This window comes from Zingiber officinale, chromosome 6B (assembly GCF_018446385.1).
Source record: "Zingiber officinale cultivar Zhangliang chromosome 6B, Zo_v1.1, whole genome shotgun sequence".
Lineage (NCBI taxonomy): Eukaryota > Viridiplantae > Streptophyta > Magnoliopsida > Zingiberales > Zingiberaceae > Zingiber > Zingiber officinale.
The window spans coordinates 50,075,390-50,097,891 of record NC_055996.1 but is presented as its reverse complement, the minus strand read 5'-3'; the positions used below and the strand labels follow the sequence as shown (position 1 = coordinate 50,097,891).

At 42.1% G+C, this 22,502-nt stretch overlaps 1 protein-coding gene and 1 long non-coding RNA gene across 2 annotated transcripts; one reads left to right on the top strand and one right to left on the bottom strand.

The window, feature by feature from the left end:
• Window positions 1–592: 592 nt before the first annotated feature.
• On the top strand, window positions 593–1,096 carry LOC121990151. The gene is made up of 3 exons (XR_006114481.1): window positions 593–660; window positions 881–973; window positions 1,049–1,096. It is a non-coding gene; the product is annotated as an uncharacterized LOC121990151 (long non-coding RNA).
• Window positions 1,097–8,842: 7,746 nt separating this feature from the next.
• Window positions 8,843–9,802, bottom strand: LOC121990150 (pathogenesis-related protein STH-2-like). The gene is made up of 2 exons (XM_042544360.1): window positions 9,574–9,802; window positions 8,843–9,411 (listed from the first exon to the last, which is right to left on the bottom strand). Exons 1-2 carry the CDS (start codon window positions 9,749–9,751, stop codon window positions 9,104–9,106), a joined length of 486 nt encoding a protein of 161 aa, XP_042400294.1. The 5' UTR covers window positions 9,752–9,802; the 3' UTR covers window positions 8,843–9,103.
• Window positions 9,803–22,502: the final 12,700 nt, after the last annotated feature.

Genomic DNA, 22,502 nt, shown 5'->3' with positions numbered 1-22,502 from the left:
CACAAGCACCTCTCTGGTCTCGATGAGGCCGTGCTCAAGAACATCGACGCATGCAAGCAGCTCTCTGACATTACACGCACCTCTCTCGGCCCCAACGGTTTGTCTATCCAAAGATCTTTCTTTTGAGCTCAAAGTGTCGATCTCATTTATTAACCCCAGTTATCTATAAGAATGTCGGTTACGTATTATTGTTTCAGTCTCAAAATCATATCCAAGTGGTCATTTTGTAGGTGAACTGCTTTTTATTGAATTATCTTAGATAGATAAATTGCCTTTGGGTTCCATTCTAGTTCATGAAGATGCCAAATAGGTCGTGCGCATCTGTTTGGCCTTACATCCTTGCCTTTTTCGTCCTCTTAAGTTGACTTGTCACATTACAAACTGTATATAGATGTTTAGCTTTATTTTTTCAATATACAAACTGATAGCAATTACTATTGTGTGTTACATAATGTCTTCGACTTAGCACCTCAAAGCGAGGCGGCAGTGATGAGTTCAGCAGGCCAGAAATGGAGAGACTTCAAAAACAAACTCAACAGTAGGTTTGTCTGGCCATATAGAGATAATTCTGAAAAACTGAGGTCACCACCGAAGCAGTATCAGATCCCATCTGCAATTTGGAAAGCTTTTGTCGATGAGAGGCTACATCCATCTTGGGAGGTACTTGATGATATTATCATGTTATATTTAAATTATTATATGCACCAAGATTTAAAACATTTAGGGCATTTAATTAACAAAATGAAGTTCTGTACAGCAGGAATATATATAATAATTTCATGTACATCAGGAATATATATAATAAGTTCATCATACTCCATCCTATTGTTTTTAAATTCTAGCAATTCTTCTATAAATTTTTTTTTTTTACGTGATATAGGTCACTCATGAAAAACAAAAGGAACGGACGAGCCATTGCAAGTATCATCACAAAATGTCTCGCAAGGGTTACATTGGCTTGGAGACTGAATTGGTAATCCATGGAACATTATATTATCCTTTTCATGTAGTACGTCATGTTTTAAATGATCGTTTTTTGGAATTGTAGAGGCAGAGAAAAATATTCAGGGAGGATGAGGAAGTTGATAGGTCATTACTTTGGTGTAAGGCCCGCAAGGACAAATCCCGAAACATCACAAATACAGAGACTGCTGAAGTTGCTGAAAAAATTGTATTATTTTAGTTTTATTTCAAGTTCATTCATAATATGTGAAAAAAGTGTCTTCATTGGATATTTAATGTTACCTCCATATTTTTAGGATGATTTGTTGGACAAGAAAAAGAGGGGAGAGTTCATATCTTCTGGAAGCAATGACGTATTAATTACTGCATTAGGGAGCCAAGAACATTACGACAGGGTTAGAGGTGTAGGGGGATTTGTGAAGCCCCAAGTCTACTTCAAAACTCCAAGGAAGAAGAGGGAGTTGGTGTCAAAGGATTTGGCTAAAAACTTCAAAGAGCAAGCGGAGGAAACAAAGAGTTTGAAAGCTGAAGTTGAAAAACTCAAGGCTCTTCTTGCTCGATTTATGCCAAAAACTAGTGATCGAGTTTCTGAACGTGTAGCATCTAACAAGTCATCGCACATGGCAGTTCAAAGATTGGAATATGATGTGGAAGTTTTTGAATGTGGCAGTTCATTAAATGAGGTTTTATATTATATTTGGTACATTAAATTTGTTTCCTAGCTTTAGATATTAAAACATAATATCTTATTGTTCAGGGGAAAAAATGTCATTTGGCTCTGAAGAATAAGGGGAATGTGGTGGCATATGGCACGATAGTATATGACGGAGGCCCAAATGTTATGCTGCACAATGCTCCACTTGGGGAAGGAAACTTAAAGGTGTCTGTTGATGTTGTTTTACAGGAGGAAGCGGAGCTTCTAATTCCACTTAAGTCGGGACCAACAGTAATGGTAGATGCTGTTGGAACTGTGGTTGGCTGGCCAAAAGAGTTGGTGACATTTCCGACGATAAAGGTATTTTCAGTTCACTTTTCTGTTGCTATAGTTATATATTTTGCTACAATTATTTAAAATTGCAGAAAAAGGAGAAACCTACACCATCATTTGCTATTTTGGAGGTTCCTGATGAGAAAAATAAATTCAAGGAAGTTGAAAGTGCTCTACCAATGCCATGCAAGTTTTTGTATTCTTATGTTGTTAGACTGATGACTGAGGAGGAGACCATTCCTATCAAATTTGATGAAGCTATGTTTGGACGTAATGTGAGTACATCGTTGTTGAGAGAGGATGTCATGCGTTGTATGGAAATGAAAGAGATAGGGTCCAAGCAAATTTTGGTTTACATGGGGTAAGTTATGTCTTATATACAATTCTTCTCTTTGCATGAGTTCATATCTTAAGTAACCATGTTTTTTATTACTTGAATGCAGTTACTTGTACAAGTACTTGAAGGAAACAAACAGGGCTGAGTATGTGTCGTTTGTGGATCCCAACAAAATACCAGCCGCTCAAGATGGCAGTACCTCTTCACAACACATTGCTAATCAGTTGAAAGCATCAAACGGAGACAGCATATGCCTTATCCCATACAACACTAGGTATATTTTTAATCCCTGCTCAATTCCTAATACATAGTAGCTTAGCTATATATTGACAATCGTGTAGGTACCACTGGATCTTGACCGTTATAAACGAGGACAAAGATATAATCTATTTGTTGGACTCAATGGGTAATAGGAACCGAGATAATGCTTGGAAAACTATAGTGTGCAAGTATGTTTTAGATTATGTAGATTGTGAATAGATTGATTAGCAAATATGAAATGAAATAAGTTCTATTTTTACAATGTAGTGGAGTGAGGACGTACCTTTGTATGAGGGGTAATCCAAAACGACCAACTTTCAAATAGTTAACGGTATGTCTTATTGAAAACATGCATTTCTGGTTCTTATATATTTGGTTTTTCACTTTGCATTAACTTTGATTCATTAGGGTAATCTAAAACAACAAGGTTGTGTTGAATGTGGATATTGTGTCATGCGGTACATGAAAGAGATTGTTGAATATGAGGATCTACAGTTGGAGAGGAAGGTGTGTGAATTTCTTCCATTTTGAACAGGAATGCACATACTGAATCAAATCGATATAGTGTTGCACACTGAATCAAATTGTTCACGCCCTGCTACTGCTTTCTTCTCATGCTTTGATATGGCTTCTTTCCTTCTTTTTTTTCCTCGCCCTTAGATGACACCCTGTTTATGGTTTTATACAAAACTATGTTATGCATAGTTCTATTAGTAGCTGGGGGAAATTAGTAACTGATTTGGGGCTAACATGCGTACTTTCCTGTGGGAAGAGGGGAAAGGTGAATAGGGGTACATTTTTTTTGAGTTATTTGTCTATACAAAGTGTGTATGTGCTTAGTAATGGGGTGGGTGTGTGTGTGCTTAGTAATATTGTGTGTGTGGGGGGGGGGGGGGGGGGGGTGAGTATTCTGCAAAATCCATTCCAAATTGGGCTTCTGTAGCCACTGAGCTTACTTCAAGCATCCAAGTTGCTGGGTTATACTTCTCTTTGATTTTTAGGATTCCAGAAATTGCCTATAAAACATAACAGATTTTTTGCAAAAATTAGCTACAGATATGTTAAGCAACCTGAGCTTCACACAACCTGAGCTTATTTAGGCAGATTTTTTTAGGATTCCAAAAATTATCTTTTGTGATAGATAATGCTTACTTCAGTTAGCTTACTTCAAGTATTGCTGGTCTCCAGTTAGCTTACTTCAAGTGTTGCTGGACTTCACACAACCTGAGCTTACTTCAGGCATATTTTTTTAAAAATATTCTTTTGTGATAGACAATGCCTCAACTTTTAGTCCAGTAAAATAATGAGCATGTAAGGCCCAAATTTATTTAGGCTTCTGTGACCCACATGTTATAATTCGAACAAAATTGTTACTATAAGAGTGTATATAAAAATACATATTTATTTGTCTTATCATGCTTTTGTTAATTTAATTCATGATTTTTTTGTCAACTTACTGTGTTTTGATTTAAAGTTTTCAGTTACAAAACATAACATGATGGTTCTTTCTAAATTGCAGTTTGCAGGTTGTGTGAAGAACCAGTACTATATGCAGACACAATATGATGAAGTGAGAATTGAATGAAGTGAATTTGTGTACTCGTTCTTAAAGTGAATTGCAGGTTGTGTGAATGAACCAGTACATGTTTTTAGTTTTTTATGGCTTATTTTGACCATATTTAGGGAGATTTGTTTTGTATAAGCATATGCTGAAATCATGGCTTATTTTGATCAAGGCTTATGAAGTTACCTTTTGTGATGCTCAAAATTACTGAAGTCTAAAAATAATGAAGTAAAAAGAGAAAAAATACTTCACTTTATTCATAAAATCCGAAGTAAAATCTACTTATAACTTCGAAGCAATACAATTTGTTGCTGTAAAATAGTATCAACTAGTTCGGTTATTACCAAAAATTTTGAAGTAGTATCTATCTATTACTTCGATCCAGAACGAAGCTAAATGTAATTTAATCGATAATTACTTCAGGAATTAACGATATATGTCGAAGTAAAAGTAATCCATTACTTCATTTTTAACTAAAGTTAAAGTAGGTATATTACTTCACAACAAATATTAAACGATGAAGTCGAAAAAGATTAATTACTTCAGTGTTTTTAAAAACCGACGAAGTTAAATGCACTTTTTACTTCGTAATATGTCCGAACCTGACACCCAATACGACTTCGTTTTTCTGGGCCTACAACTTCGGAGTGTATCCGAAGTAAAATAAATCTTTTTACTTCACGCGTGTCTACTTCGGTAAAAACAGGTCTTTTACTTCAGGTAATCAACGAAGTAAAAAGTCATTTTGCACATAGTGAGGATATGGACTGGGAGAGATGCCCAGGTGTCTTTTTTGAGGATTTGGGGTTGTGAGGCTTACGTTCTACGTCAAGTCTCGGACAAACTGGGACCCAAATCCGACAAGTGCTATTTCATTGGATATCCCAAGGAAACGAAGGGATATTACTTCTACATTCCCAGTCAACACAAGGTAGTTGTGGCTAAGACTGGGGTATTTCTAGAAAGGGACTTTGTTTCTAGAAAGACCAGTGGGAGTACGTTTGATCTTGAAGAAGTTCAAGATGTGGACCATAGCATTGAAGCCTCGATGGAAGTTGAACTGGAACCACAAAGTGTTGTGGATGATGTTGTTCCACAAGGTGTTGAGGAAGCACAACCAATTCAAGTAGACCTACCTCTTCGCAGATCTGATAGGGTACGTCGTCAGCCTGAGAAATACTCATTTCTCTTGTCTGACCATGATGATGTTGTGCTCATTGAGGATGAGCCTACCTCCTATCAGGAAGCTGTGATGAGACTAGATTCCGAGAAATGGCTAGAGGTCATGAGATCCGAGATGGAATCCATGTACACTAACAAAGTATGGACTTTGGTTGATCCACCTGAAGGGGTCAAACCCATTGGGTGTAAGTGGGTCTTTAAGAGAAAGACTGACATGGATGGACTTATTTATAAGGGTCACTTGGTAGCTAAAGATTTCAAGCAAATTCATGGTATTGACTATGATGAAACATTTTCTCTAGCAGCGATGTTTAAATCCATTCAGATCATGCTTGCTATTGCAGCGTACCACGATTATGAGATCTGGCAGATGGATGTCAAAATCGCATTTCTGAATGGAAACCTTCTCGAGGATATGTACATGACATAACCTGAGGGTTTTTTAGATCCACAGCATACTAGCAGAGTATGCAAGCTGCATAGGTCCATTTATGGACTAAAGCGAGCTTCTCGGAGCTGGAATCTTCGATTCGATGATGCAATCAAACAGTTTGGTTTTATCAAGAATGAAGATGAACCTTGTGTCTACAAGAAGGTTGTTGGGAGCACAGTTGTCTTCCTTATATTGTATGTGGATGACATACTACTTATTGGGAAATACATCCCTTTGCTACAGTCTGTTAAGACTTGGATAGGGACTTGTTTCTTAATGAAGGACTTAGGTGAAACATCCCGCATTCTAGGCATACAGATCTATAGAGATAGATCTAAGCGGTTGCTTGGCCTAAGTCAGAGTACATATATTGACAAGGTACTCCTTCGGTTTACCATGCAGAACTTCAAGAAGGGATTTCTGCCGATGTCACATGGTGTGAATCTTTTGAAGACTCAAGGTCCCTCTTCTAGAGAGGAGAGAGACCGCATGGATCAGATCCCTTATGCCTCAACCATAGGATCTATCATGTACGTCATGTTATGCACTCATCCTGATGTCTCGTATGCCTTGAGCATGACGAGCAGATACCAGTCAAATGCAGGTGAAAGTCACTGGATAGCGGTTAAGAATATTCTTATGTACTTAAGAAGGACTAAAGAATATTTCTTGATATTTGGAGGCGATGATGAGCTAGCTTTAAAAGGTTACAGTGATGCCAGCTTCCAGACCGACCAGGATGATTATCGATCGCAGTCAGGATTCGTATTTTGCATAAATTATGGTGTTGTGAGCTGGAAGAGTTCAAAACAGGACACAGTAGCTGATTCTACGACAGAGGCCGAGTATATTGCTGCATCAGAAGCAGCAAAGGAGGCAGTTTGGATCCACAAGTTCATTGCCGAGCTTGGGGTGGTTCCTAGCATAGTTGATCCCAGAGAGCTCTATTATGACAACAATGGAGCAATAGCACATGCTAAGGAACCTCACTCACACCAGCGGACCAAACACATACTACGACGCTTCCATCTCATTCGAGAGATTATCGAGAGAGGAAATGTGAAGATTTGCATAGTACCCACAAAGGCTAATATCGCAGATCCCTTGACCAAGGCTTTGGCACAAAGATAGCATGATGGTCACACTAGGTCATTAGACCTTAAAGCCTACACTGATTGACACTAGTGCTAGTGGGAGATTGTTAGTTAGAGCACTAGAGCCAATCATTTGATGATTGTTGTATGGACTCGTTGTATCATATTCTTGTATATAAATAAAGACATTTGTTTTGGTTATTATACTTACTTGTATTGGTGCCAAATAACTAAGTATAATAGCGTCCTTGAGTAGAAGGTTCTTACCTATATCAATCGATTGGTTGAATCGATAGTGAGATGATATAGAGAACACTACTCTTAATCATTCCTAGTCAAGTATTAACATTCAGGGACAATGTTAATGCGACGAGACTAGCATGTAGGTCAACTCGATGACTTGATCTCACAAGTCATGGATATGGAGATATCAAGTTGACACATGGGTATGCATTGGAGAATGTATACTGAATGACTCGCCATGAAAAAGTATCATGGATCGTTATATGAGTGTCATATACTTTCTCATGTGGCTATTAGTATGACTACTAGTCCTTGGACCTAAAGTCACCATGGTTCCCTACATAAGGAGTTACGTACTTTGGCTTCGTCAAATGTCACCCGTAATTGGGTGGACTATAAAGGCGATTATTGGGTATGTAACAAATTATGCGGAGGGATGTGAGTGATGTAGATGGGATCTATCCCTCCTATATGACGGGAGTGACATCGATATTCTTGATAGAGTGAGACTACTAAGTGCATGGTCATGCCCAAATGAGTCAATATGATATATTAAGCTCATTTGATTGAGTGAGTCTACTTGGGATTCAAGATTTAGATTGATTAGAGGATGACACGGTCTATGCCTCATATTGATCAATCTAGATGTCTAGGATAGAAGGACAATGTCATATATTGTGAGGAGTCACAATTAGTAGTCACAAGGTGATATTGGATCTCAACATTCTTATAACTTGGGTAGTAATGATGTGTTGCTAGATACCACTCATTACTTATGCTTCTAAATGAGTTTAGGAGTATTGCCAACGTTATAAGAACCTATAAGGTCACACACATAGGGCAATTAGATGGAGATTAGGTTCATTTGATGAACCTAAAGGATTTGGCTAATGTGATGAATCAAATTGGATTAAGAGTAATCCAAATTGAGCTAATTGAGTTGGACTCAATTTGGTTCATGTGTTAAGTGAGTCTAATTTGGACTTAGACTCATTTAATTAATTTAATTCAATGAATAGAGATTCATTAAATTAAAATTGACTTGAATCAATTGTTAGATTAGATCAACCAAGAGAGAGAAGTGGTCAAGTTTGACTTGACTTGAGAGAAAGATGAAGGGTCAAGTTTGACTTGACCATTTGTCACCTCATTGGTGAGTTGACATTAAGTAGGCTTATAATGATGTGCCACATCATCAAGACCACTTCATGGTGTGCCACCTCATGAGGGAGATCAAGAGTTTTTGACTCTTGAATTCCATGGAGTATATAACCACTCACTTGAAGGTGGCCGGCCACTTTTGTGGAGTTATAAGCTTGAATTGATTTTTCATTCAAGTCATCTTCTTCCTCAAGCTCTTCTCTTCTCTCCCTCTCCTCCCTTGGCCGAACCTTAAAAAGGTGCTAGCACACCTTTTGTTTGGTCTCTCCATCTCTTGCTTGTGTGGATACACATAGAGGAGTGTCTACTTTGACACTCTCGAGATCCGGCGAACTTTGGACGAGCGGGATTAAGCAAAGGGCTTTGCATCAAGGGTAAAGCTCTTCTCCTTTGTAGATCTAGTTTAGATCTAGGTTAGAAAACTCATACTCGAAGTTTTATGAAATTTTAATCTTCGCACGGATCCGTGGCATGGGAATTTCGGAGTTTTCGCAACGCAAAAAGCGATTTTTACGGCCAGAAAAACCCAACACCTACTCAGTGTATCATCCTCTTCAATTTTTAGATAGGATCAACACATATTTTCTTTGTCAAAACCATTTCAACTCACCAAATGTATATGTAATATAGGTTCCATTTATAAGGAAAATCTCCCATCATTTTTATAGCAATTAATACAATGTACGAGACAAAAAGATGAAAAATCGTGCACCATCTCTCTACACGAACGAGTGGGCAAACATCATCCTTTATTGATGCATTCTTTATAAACCATCCTTTATTAACGACACACAACTATTGGATGCACGATAGATATAGACTTATCAAGTAAGTCGAGGATGGAAAACAAGTAATGTTGGATGCAAAACATAGGAATTTATGCATAGACATCGGGGTTGGCAATCAAATATGCTTCGACGGCCTTTAGCACTTGGGTTGATCCATCTCTAATGCCTTTTAACTCTTCTTCGCTAGGAGGCTTATCTTCGAGTGTTTCATACACGGTCTTGACCTTTGCAACGCAAGTGTTGGGGCCCGTTGCTTCAAATATGCTCTCATAGCTAACCGATTTAAAATACACGCCAACAAAGCCTCCTTCGATGACCGAATACTTAGTCGAGTATGTTGCCTCATCGAATATCTCTACCTTGGTCTTGTTGACACTTCCTATTGGCATTTTGGAAGCTGCAATTTTTTGTGCACAAAATGAAAAGAATATTTTAGCATGTATAATCAATAACAGATATAGTAGGAACAAATTGATTTTCTACATATAAACAATTTTTACTTAATGTGATTTTGGTAGGCTATTCGCCTACTTTTTGGTAAAATAAAACAGCTATAGACCTGGAGCAAAGTGAAGAATGTTAATAGAGCCAACTCCTTCTCCAACACGTTCGCCTTTGGCGAAAAAGTCAGGCAAGAGCTTAGGGTACAAAATATGTGCATCGCAAACCGCTCCCTTCCAAAGCCTTGAGTTGGAAACGTTGACGGTGATCTCGTCGATGCAAGAACCGACAACCATTTTGGTAGGGAATAATACTAAGAAGCAGAAAGAGAAAGGGATAATGTGTTGAGGGGGAGTAACCCCCTCTTTATATAGATCTTGTGAGGATAGAATATGTAGATTGAGTGTTGGGGCAAACATTTGGCAATAATGTGGAAATGTGATCAGGAAAAAAACGAATTGGTAGAATTTTCAATGTGCAACAAAGTCCAAATTGTAAACTTCTCAAGATAAGACTATAATGCCACATATTATCGAGTGATACAGGAAATTATATTAGTAGCTTCTAGAGGACTCTAGAATCATGGGACATTTATGGTCCTCAAGATATGCAACTCTTATATGGTATTTGTCATCGTATGACATACATGACATGATCTTTTGCATATCTACAAACTAGAACAAATGATTTCGAAGAAAAATAACAAAATAAATCTAGTTGCACCCTTTAAGAATTATACTTGAAGCTTCATTATTATTTATTATTTTTATTGCATTGGAATAACTAATTTATTCCTTATCTATTATATTGCTTGTATATTTCTTCTTTTATACTAAATATACTATAAATTTTCGTATTGCTTCATCGTCGAAGTAAGCGTTCCAATTCTTACCCTAAACTTGAAAAAGAGTTGCTAAGAAATTTGTGCACTTATCTTGACAAGTCATGGTCAAGCTTTTAGATGGTGAAAAGTAAATTAAAAACTAGGGTTGGAATTCCCATTGAGATGCAACTCAAAAGTCTAATTTGTCTGCCTCGAGAACAAGAAATTAGGGGGTTTTGCTTGTTGCACTCTTTCTACTCTTTGTCACGTTTGTTAATTTACTTATTTTTAATCAATTATTTGACTGGAATTTATTTATTTTTATAAGGAATTTATTATTATTTTAATTGAGGGGTACCGATAACCCCCTTTATATAAATTGTCGAGGTTTAAATTTGTATAATGACACTATCAGAAATAATTTAACTTTCAAATCAATAGTTTAATTCGTTTTATAAAATATATATATATATATATAGTTCACCTCTAACGTAATATGAACACCTTTGACTGTGAAAATTAAAATAAAATAAAATACGTGTCATCATCTTTTACATTGTAAAATATTTATCCCTTTGAAAAAAATAAAAATATTTATTAGAATTTAGGAAAAAATGTACAAATAAGCTCCAAATGTCTTCTCCAAGGTCTGAACACTTATACTATGTGCAAACAGATTAAATCACTATGACAACAATTTTATTGTTATTTGACTGTGAAAATGTCCATGTCACTCTTAATATTTTCAAATAATATTATTCGACATTGAAAACACGTCTGACTAAGTGTTACCAATGACTAAGAATGATATACAATGAAATAAGATATATTAAAATTATACTCATGATGTCTTTTTCTCCATTTTTTTTGTCAAAAGTATTTAAAGAGACTTCTTTTTTATATATTAGTTACAGAGTCTTTCTCTTTAGTTTTTCTACCGGATAAATTTAAAATACAATTTATGCATACTAAGAATATTCAAACTTAGTAGAGCTTAAATTTTGATCCTCTTAATTAATCCTTTGAATATTTTACTATTATACTACTCTCCTCGAGAATGAAATATGATAATATTTAATAATAGCTAGACAACTTTTCTTTTAATCTGTCTACTGAGTAAATTTAAAGTATAATGCATTCAAAAAAATAACTTTTAGAGTATTCGTCTTTATTGGATTTGAACCTTCTCCTCACAATTATTCTTCTGAATACTTTATTATTGCACCCCCTATAAATGTACACAGAAATGATATGCTACTGGACGTGTGGCACGATCATAAGCGATGTGCATATGTTGCATGCCAGCTCGATTTCTTTAGAAAAAAATATTTTTTTTATTCTCTTTCCTCTTCCGCCATTTATTTAAAACGACGGTGAAAAAATTTTCTCAAAAATAATTTCCCTTGCTCTATCTCTCACTCTCGCCTATTCCTTCGCCGTCGTCTTCCGTCATAGCTCACTCCTTCCGAGCACATAGCTGATGGCTGAAGCTTGTTCTCAAGCTGGCTGAAACTACCCAAACTGTGCGTCGAACACAAAGCCAACGTTGGTTTTGAAGGCACCCCTCTCCATTCTCAATCGTAAGCATTTCCATTCCACTGTTTGTTTTTCAGCTCTGTTCAAATTTTTTAGCTTTGATATATCCTGCAACATACAAGCTCTAGTTGCTTTCTTGCCAGTTTTTGCTTATATATTTTGCAGGGAACTTGCAAACATCAATTCCCACATTTCATAACCAATGGTAATTCATTTCATTTTAAGTTGTAATTCCCGACTATGATCCTAATATATATTAGAAGGGTTTATGCTATAATATACAAGGCTGACGCCAGCTACAATGGCTGCAACCACTTGATAGACTACTTGGTAAATCGTTTTATTGTAAGTTGTAATCCCTCTATTCCCAACATATACTGTTTATGCATAATTTTAAATGATCTATTTAATTAATATAGAGAAAAAGATATATTGTCTTTATTGGACGTCAGTCGGTTGTTAAACTGTTAATTAATATACTCGTTACAACATTATATCAACTACTTAGAATGTTAGCTGCTACAATGTTGTAACAACTACTTAGAATATTAGCTGCTACAATATTGTAGCAGTTACATTGACAAGTGGTTGCTACAATGTTGTAGCAACTAATTCGACGGTTAGCTACTACAATGTTGTAGTAACTAATTCCACATGTAGCAGCTACAATGTTGTAGTAGCTACTTCCACAGCTAGCTGGTACAACATTATAGTAGCTACTTTGACACTCTAAATAACTTTTTTTTACCTTTTTTTTAGTATATAATTTATAGAAAACTTGTCAATATAGTAGTTGATCCTGTCCGAATCGCTGAACCAAAGGACGCTGGGCACGTGGCGCGCTCCTAGTCGATGGAGTGGATCTCCGGCTGGATGGAGTGGATCTCCGGCTGGATGGAGTGGATCTCCGGCTGGTCAAACGAAGCTCCGGCGATCCTGCACCAAAGTCGAGCCGGGAAGGGATTCCCGGCGGCGACCCTCCGACGCTCAAGTCAGGTAAGTGGTGGAAAAAGTGGCTGCCAAGCTTGTATTATGCGTACCTTTGGCGGAATAATAGGCTCTTTATATTGGACGGAGAAGGAACTAATGAACGTCCACCGAGGTGCATACGTGTCTGCAACCCATACCCCGGTATGCACTTGTCAGAGAGCTTACCTGACACCATACTGCTACAGTCCGAGCATGTTCTTCGATGGGACAACAGGACCCCCCGTTGTCAGACTAGGAGTATGGCGTAGCCATACGACTTGACGACTGTCAGAAGATGTTCCCGTATTTTACCCACCGCCTGACCGGAACGTCCGGCCGGCCGGGCTGGCGAAGAACGTCGTCCGGACGACCTTAATTCCTTGCGCCGGCCGGGAGGCACGTCCTTCCGCTCGGTCATTATGTACTGCTTCATTTGAGCGTCGGAACCCTGGTCCCTACCAGGGTGCCTTTTACTATCAGATTTCCCTTTCTTCCGAGTCCGGTCAGCTCGTCCCTTTCCGGCGAGCCACTGGACCCTTTGACCTCCCCGTGGCGTTGACCCCTCCTTTTGGGGTTCCGGATTCTTACCGCCGGATCACTTGCCTTCCTCTCGAGTCTAGTCGAAGGAGGCAAAGTCCGACTGACTGGACTGCCGATCTGCCTGAGCAATGATCATTGCATTAGGCCGCTCGGCCAGGCATAAGGATGCTTATCCGTGCGGCGGTATCTGTCCGTTCGGCGATATTTTGTCCATGCCTTGTGTTTTCTTGGAATCCACGCCCGTTGTTCTCCCATGCTACCCATCACGTGTTCTGCGCACGGTAAGGGGAGCTCATTAAATGCGACTAGTAACCGGCTGACACGTGGCGATCGTGCATTTGTCAGCGTATGGCGGTTGCGCCACTTCCGATGGGACAGCTGCCGTTTGAAATGGACGGCTAGATGACAACCTCGATATCAACGACCTGGATCGGACGGTGGAGATCGCTCCCGGGCGACAATATAAAGCCCTTGACTCCATTTCCGCCGCATTTCGCCCTCTTCGTTTCCAGACCCCTGTCGTTCCTCCTTTCGCCGGCGACCTTGTGCTCAGGCTTTCCGACGACCATACGGCTTCTTCCGATCATCTTCCTCGCTTGTAAGACCTTTTTCTCGCTCCCGACGCTTTCTTCTTTCTGTTAATCATCTTTTTCAGTCGGTTTTCCTCCATTGCTTGAACCCTCCTCTTCTATCCCGCATTCTGGCCTTTCGATCATGACCAGTACCTCGCAGTCGACCGGCGGTACTCCGGGTCTTTGGTACTCGAACATGGAAAGCCGGTTCGACGAGGAAGGCGCCTTGCGCCTCACTCGAGCATATGACCTACCGATCGACCACCAAATAGTGTTAGCCACACCGTCCGATCGGCCTCACGATCCGCCGCCCGGCACTGTTGTTTTCTTTCGGGACCAATTTCTGGCCGGCCTACGTTTTCCACCCCACAAGTTTTTCTTAGAAGTTTGCAATTATTTCCGCATTCCGCTCGGCCAGGTAGTTCCCAACTCTATTAGGTTGCTGAGCGGAGTGATAGTTTTGTTCAAACTGAACGGCGTTCCCTTAACCCCAAAAATCTTCCACTACTTCTACTATCCCAAGCAAGCCGAGTGGGGCACTTTTGTTTTCCAGTTTAGGATAGGCTTCGTCCTTTTCGATAATATGCCGAGCTCCAACAAACATTGGAAGGAGCATTTTTTCTATATACGTTTTCCCGAACGGCCAACTTTTCGCACCAAGTGGCAGACGGCGATGCCATCGCAACCGGAGCTCGGCAAATTTAGAGGTGACGCGGCCTACCTTCATGCAGCCGAACGGCTAGTTGGCCAGCGCTATCATATTGACAAGCTACACCTCCCGGGAGTAATGTACATATTCGACTTGTCCTCTACCACAGCCGATCTGCCCTGCAGCATGAGTAAGTTTCCTTATCTTCCCATTTGTTTTGTTCTAACTGATTTATTTTTTGCTTCTGCAGCTGAAGTCATGTGGCGCGCCAAAGCTACCGAGAAGCTCAAACTGAAGGCCGCTCAGATTGAGGCGGTGACGAACAAGGAGGCCGCCGAACGGGGCCTTGCTCTCGCTGATCCGGCAGGCGAAGAAGGTGAGGGGATGCCAACTGTCCCCGAAGCCTCAGACGCCCCAACTCCTCATGATGAGGCCGCGGGCGACATAGAACCTCCTACCGAAACTGAGGTGGAGGGCCGTTCGGCCGATGATGTGCCGCTACGCACTAGGAAACGCCGACGACCGGAATCCGCCCCTGCCTCTACACTTGATGAGCCACAACCCGAGCAGGGCGCGGATGCACCGATGCAGTCTGGGACGGTTTCCCTCGAGAGTACCCCGACCCTCAGGGTTCTCCGAGGGCCAGTTCGGAGGTGCCGTCTTCCATCCCTTCAAGAACTTTGCGCCGTATCAGGCGTTTAGGCGAGCTACCCTCCTCGTCTGCTGGTGGGCCGTCTCAGAGCGAGCCGAGCGGCAGAATTTACTTAAAACCGTTCTGCGCCTTCCTTCGGAGGAGTACATGGCTGCTGCTGATCGGCCAGTGTTTCCTGAGCAGATGACCACCCTGACGGGCCCTCTCGCCCAAGCTTGGTTGGATGCTCGGCGACGAATAGCCACGCTAACTCCCGGGCAGCTCGGCGACAGCAACCTTCAGTCAGCCACCGGGGTATGCTCTCCCCCTTTTTTTTTCGTATATTTGAATTAAGTTTTTAACCTGCCCACGTTTGCTAGCAGAACTGGGTGGAGCAGATCGCCATTAGCGATCGGTTGGCCGAACTGGAGGATGAAATGAAGAAACAGAAAGCAGCGGGGGAGGCCAGGCAGTCGACGGCCGCTCTGGAGAAGTCCCAAAAACTGCTGGATGCCGAGCGGAAAAGGTTCTCCGAGGGCCAGTTCGGAGGTGCCGTCTTCCATCCCTTCAAGAACTTTGCGTCGTATCAGGCGTTTAGGCGAGCTACCCTCCTCGTCTGCTGGTGGGCCGTCTCAGAGCGAGCCGAGCGGCAGAATTTACTTAAAACCGTTCTGCGCCTTCCTTCGGAGGAGTACATGGCTGCTGCTGATCGGCCAGTGTTTCCTGAGCAGATGATCACCCTGACGGGCCCTCTCGCCCAAGCTTGGTTGGATGCTCGGCGACGAATAGCCACGCTAACTCCCGGGCAGCTCGGCGACAGCAACCTTCAGTCAGCCACCGGGGTATGCTCTCCCCCCTCTTTTTTTTTCGTATATTTGAATTAAGTTTTTAACCTGCCCACGTTTGCTAGCAGAACTGGGTGGAGCAGATCGCCATTAGCGATCGGTTGGCCGAACTGGAGGATGAACTGAAGAAACAGAAAGCAGCGGGGGAGGCCAGGCAGTCGACGGCCGCTCTGGAGAAGTCCCAAAAACTGCTGGATGCCGAGCGGAAAAGGGTGTCCGATCTGGCGAGCAAGGTCGTTCGGCTTGAAACAATGATTAAACAACGAGACAAGGAGATCAAGACGGCGACCACTCGGAAGCAACAAGCCATCAATGATATGGACCGCATGAAGGTGGAGATCCGGGGGCTGGAGCAACGCATCAAAGACTTGGACGCCCCGCCGACCACCGAGAAGGAGAGCCGCTCGGCTGATCTCCAGAGATTTGATGGGGACTTGAAGGAGCTTCAAGCTGCCAGTGATGCCGCCCACTCCGCGCTCAAGGAATACCAAGAGGGGGAGTCGGCCCGCTCGGATGAAGTGAGGAAGGCGTTCCTCCGTTCGGAAAACTTCGGAGAGAAGTTTACCGACAAGATATCCCTCACTTTCGAGGAGGCGATCAAGGCGGCGGTGGGCTATCTGAAGACCAAAGGCCACCTGTCTGCCGAGCTGACCATCCCCCCTGAGGATCTAGCGAGCGTGATGGACACTATCCCCAACGCTCTTTTTGATTTTGATGTGTGAGGAGCGTTTCTGTAAACTTTTTTGAATTCCCGCCGTTCGGCCCCGCTTATCTCTGTAATGACTTTTTTGGCTTGCATATTAGATAATCTTCTGTTCCTTTCACTTTCTATTTTGGCAAGAAATTTTTCCCTCGTCCCAACTTTAAGTGTTCTTTAAAACTCTTCCGCTCGGCACCACGCTACGCCAGATAAGCGAATTGTCTTTAATGTCTTTCATCATGCGACTAAGCAGCCGCTCGGCGCACGGACGACGCTCGTTCACTTGCTCGCATTTTTAATTCCGATTAACCATCTTTTGCTTCGCGCCTCGCCTCAAAGGGGTTTTTGCTGGATTTTCGCAAGGCCTTCCGCTCGGACGTTTATAGACGCCGGCTCGTCTCTCGCTCTTTAACGTCGGAGCTCGACGGCGCGGATATTTATAGCCGGTCGGCGCGGCTCTCGATCTTTAACAACGGGGCTCGTCGGCCTTTCGCTCGGACGTTTATAGACGCCGGCTCGTCTCTCGATCTTTAACGTCGGAGCTCGTCTCTTTAACGTTTATAGACGACGCCGGCTCGTTTCTCTGGACGCTCGGCGATTCTCCTGCCTTAGAGAACGACGCCGATTAGGAGTCTGTTGTTGTTGTGGCCTATCAGCTCGCGCCCGATCGGCTTCATGTGTTCTCTGTCGCCTGTCGACTGAGGGTGACCGTCGTCCGACATTCCGAGGAACAGGATGAGCCACGAAGGGAAGACTTCGACAATCCCTTGTGTTGTGTGTATCCGTCCGGTGGAATGAGCAAAACATCGGGGTCCATCTTTTCTTTGGCTTGGGCCGAGCGGCAGCTACCTCTTGTACGTGTGATCTGGCGTGGGTGGATCGGATGGCTTCGGCCCTCGGTCCTCTGGGCGGTTGATGAACGACAGGCTGTTTACGCTCGGCAGGCGGAGCCCGCTCGGTTGGGGCTTCTTTCTTCCTAGCCGCTTGTGCCTCTTCCACGTTGATGTATTCGTTCGCCCGGTGTAGCATGTGATCATAGTCCCGGGGCGGCTTTCGGATGAGCGATCGGAAGAAATCCCCATCCACTAGACCTTGTGTGAAGGCATTCATCATGGTCTCCGAGGTGGCTGTTGGAATGTCCATGGCCACAGTGTTGAATCGCTGAATGTAGGCTCGGAGCGATTCGCGGGCTTCCTGTTTGATGGCAAATAGACTAACGCTAGTTTTCTGGTAGCGCCTACTGCTAGCGAAGTGGTGAAGGAAGGCCGTTCGGAAGTCCTTGAAGTTAGTGATTGATCCGTCCGGCAGTCTCCGAAACCACCGTTGGGCCGACCCGGAGAGGGCGGTGAGGAAAACTCGACATTTTACTCCATCTATGTATTGATGGAGAGTAGCTGTGTTGTCGAACTTACCCAGATGATCATCCGGGTCGGTTGTCCCATTATACTCGCCGATCGTTGGAGACGCGTAGTGCTTGGGCAGAGGATCTCGTAGAATAGCCTCCGAAAATTGGCGATTGATCCGTTCGGGAGATGCGTCCGCTCGGGGGGCTTTTCCTTTTCATTCATCTCGTCTGGGTATTTCATCCGAAGAAGATCCCCTATATTTATGAGTTGGTACGGCTTCAGGGGTGCGGAATAGAGCCCGATGAAATGCAACGGTGGCCTGCGGCGCTTCCGCTCGGCCACCAGAAGCAGACGTTGCCTGTTGCTCCGGCCGCTCGGCTGTTGCTTTCTGTTTTTGCTCCACAAGCTTGGTGGCCCTAATTTCGACCAGAGCGTCGAGTTCCTCGTTCGAGAGCGTCACCATGTGTTGTCGTCCAGCCTCGTCCATTGTTTCCGATCGGATGCAGGAGCGTTCCCACAGACGGCGCCAAATTGATCCTGTCCGAATCGCTGAACCAAAGGACGCTGGGCACGTGGCGCGCTCCTAGTCGATGGAGTGGATCTCCGGCTGGATGGAGTGGATCTCCGGCTGGTCAAACGAAGCTCCGGCGATCCTGCACCAAAGTCGAGCCGGGAAGGGATTCCCGGCGGCGACCCTCCGACGCTCAAGTCAGGTAAGTGGTGGAAAAAGTGGCTGCCAAGATTGTATTATGCGTACCTTTGGCGGAATAATAGGCTCTTTATATAGGACGGAGAAGGAACTAATGAACGTCCACCGAGGTGCATACGTGTCAGCAACCCATACCCCGGTATGCACTTGTCAGAGAGCTTACCTGACACCATACTGCTACAGTCCGAGCATGTTCTTCGATGGGACAACAGGACCCCCCGTTGTCAGACTAGGAGTATGGCGTAGCCATACGACTTGACGGCTGTCAGAAGATGTTCCCGTCTTTTACCCACCGCCTGACCGGAACGTCCGGCCGGGCGGGCGGGCGAAGAACGTCGTCCGGACGGCCTTAATTCCTTGCGCCGGCCGGGAGGCACGTCCTTCCGCTCGGTCATTATGTACTGCTTCATTTGAGCGTCGGAACCCTGGTCCCTACCAGGGTGCCTTTTACTATCAGATTTCCCTTTCTTCCGAGTCCGGTCGGCTCGTCCCTTTCCGACGAGCCACTGGACCCTTTGACCTCCCCGTGGCGTTGACCCCTCCTTATGGGGTTCCGGATTCTTACCGCCGGATCAATAGTTATCCGATTGATAGCTGATATACATTGTAGTAATTACAACTTGTAGCAGCTATCCGACAGTAACTGCTACACAATGTAATAGCTACCCTACAATAGCTGCTCTACGTTATAGCAGCTACCATATATTAGCTGCTACATGTTGTAGTAGGTATTTCGACACTCCAAACAACCTTTTCTTACCAATTTTTTATTATATAGTTTGCAGAAAACTTGGCAAACTACATTTCCCACATACTATTCAATGGTAAGTCTTTTTAATATAATTTATAATTCTCTCTAATCCTAATATATATTATTATGCACGCCTGGAGAAAGTGAAAATATATTATGCAATTCCATTCGACAAACATTTCTAAAGAATTTCATTAAAAGTAGATCAATGCCCCCACGATGTCTTCGTCAATTAACCTCACCGCGATGACTTGTTTCTCCTCTAAAGCTTTGGCCCCATTGTAAGTATTTCATTAGACTTGAATGTTTTAATTCTTCTCTTTTTGTATAGGGGTTTGGTTTTTTAGGGTTTTGATTCTTCTTCTAGTTGCTACAATGGTGCTTAATTATTATAGGCCTTTGGATAGAAGATTTACTTTCAATGAATAGAGGTTTTGAAAAAAGGTTGTAACATTGTAGTAGCTATTCAATAGTAGCTGCTATAATATAGTTAAACCTTAATTAATGATACAACATGGTTATACCCTATACTCCCTATTGACTTCTCATTATTATAATCATTACTTGACCGTAACTGCTACAATGTGATTAGTAGCCATATTGTAGAAGCTACTAATCACATTGTCGTAGCTAGGAGAAATTATAGACATTGTAATTATGGGTGTAATTGACCTAGGTTTGATTGGGTAGGATCATGATTTTGATGTGTGTGTCAAAGAGTTAAAGTTAGGTTTCATATATTTTTGATATGTGTGTTAGAGTCATGCAGGACTTGGTGAAACACACATGAGGAGCTTGGTGCGACCAACCTTGGGAAGCTTATCTTAGGGCTCGGGTCCTTGAGACAGTGAAGGATGATGTTGAAGGTATCCAAGGGACCGCCATATAAGGAGCAATGGAGTGGAGCTGAGGGAAGTGGATTTCAAGGCAACGTGAATGATTCATGGAGAGGAGCCGCAGACTTGAGTGCATCTGAGGAACGAAGGCCAAGGAAGAGGGCTTCAAAGGGTAACTCCAAAGAAGATGAGAGTTGAGTGTGTAACCAGGACCAGTTGACTGGTCCAGTTAATTTCTCAGTCGACTGGGAGCGAATAGAAGCATTCTGTTCGCTCTCAGTCAGTAGCCACCAGTTGACTGGTAAGTGCTCGTTGGTGACCGTTGGTAGAATTCTTAATTTTGCGAAGTAGTCATTGATTATATTCAACGGTAGCACCAATCGACTAATGAGTTTTCCAATCAACTGGTGCGCAGGAATTGAGTTGATTAGTTATCAACTCTTTTCACTCTATTTATAGGGAGTTTGGGACATTAAAGGAGGTAACTATTTTATTGTATTCTCCTAGTCTTTGCCTCCAAGCTTCCAAAGCCTACACTCTTCTTCTTACACCTAATTCCTAATCTTGTAAAGAAGAAGAGTTTCTTTGTGGGAGGTTTTGTTCCACTGAGAAGGAGCTCATTTAGTCAAAGATTTCTAGGGACTAATCCATCAAGGGATTAAAGGTTCGTCCACCTCAAGGATAAGCCGTGGAGTAGGAGCGAGTAATCTTCGAACCATGTTACATAATCTCGTTAGAATCTATTTTCTCTTTTACTTTATTTTCATTATTATTCTGCTTGCACAACTAACAATTTGTAGAGAAGCAAACAATTTATATTCAACCCCCCTTCTAGCCGGCCTAAGATCTCTAACAAGTGGTATCAGAGCAAGGACTCCCTTCAACGAATTAATCGCCAAGAATATCATCAAAATGGTCGGGTCACACATCAAACTACCGAAATTCGGAGGAGATTTCTCTTGGTGGAAGGAAAGAATGGAGGTATTTTTTTATACCAATTTTGATATTATGCTAATAATGGAAAATGATTTTGAGATGCCTAGGGATGAGAACAATGCATTAATCAACAAAACAAGGTGGACCAATAAGCAAAAGGAAGAGCATTTAGCAATCTCAAAGGCAATGCATCATCTACTACAATTGCTTCCCTAACAAGAAGTGATTAGGATTGGAAACTACACAAGTGCTAAGGACTTGTGAGAAAAGCTAGTAGAGCTTTATGAAGGAACATTGGAAGCAAAATTGACAATAAGAGACCTTTTCTACACTCAACTCAACAATGCTAAACTTGAAAAAGGTGAAAAGGTATCAACACTTCATTCTAACATTAAGGAAACTCTAAATGGACTAATAAGTGTAGTGAGAAACTCTCCAACTATGATATAATGATGAAAGTCATCAATACCTTCTTAAGAACCATCACTTGGATGTCAATTGTAGGTTCATTCTACATTTCAAAAGATTTGGAGAAATGTACCCTAGATGAATTCTTCTCAACAATAGAGCTTCACGAAACTCACATTGAAGGGATAAATGGAGAAACTCAACGATCAAGAGGAGTAGCTCTTGTGGCCAACATGGAAAAGGGGAAGAAGAAGAAGTCTCCATCTCCACCATCTTCCGATTTCGAGGAGTCAAGTGTCTCAATGGATAGTAATTAAGAAACATATATGATAAGGAAAATGAGAAAAATATTAAAGAATTTTAATTCTAACAAACTACATGCTAGGAGAAGTTAAAGGGGTAAGAGTAGAAGAAGGATAATCAAATGCTACAATTGCCAAAGAGAAGAACACATGAGAGATGAATGTCCATTCTTGAAGAAAAAGGAAGAGAAGAAGAATGAAGAAAAGAAAAATACAAAAGAGAAAGGGAAGAAGGCCCAAAACGTAAAAGCAACATGGGATGATCCTTTCTCATCGCAGGAAGAAGAAGAATATCATGTATCCCATTTTGTTCTAATGGAAATTGATGATATTGTCTCCACTTCATCCGAAAGAGAAGAGGAAAGGAGCTCAAGTGAAGAAGAAGGGAGATCAAGTGAAGGGGGAGGACAAATATCGGATTTGGACTTCTCGGTAAGTGAAGTATACAATCTCCCTACTCAAACCTTAGTTAAGATTATTACAAGTACAAATAG

Excerpts from the sequence above, each read along its gene's own strand:
- LOC121990150 (XM_042544360.1), bottom strand. The coding sequence starts at position 9,751 with ATGGTTGTCGGTTCTTGCATCGACGAGATCACCGTCAACGTTTCCAAC. Across the intron at positions 9,412-9,573 it reads CATTCTTCACTTTGCTCCAG|CTTCCAAAATGCCAATAGGA; the intron begins GTCTATAGCTGT and ends AAAAAATTGCAG.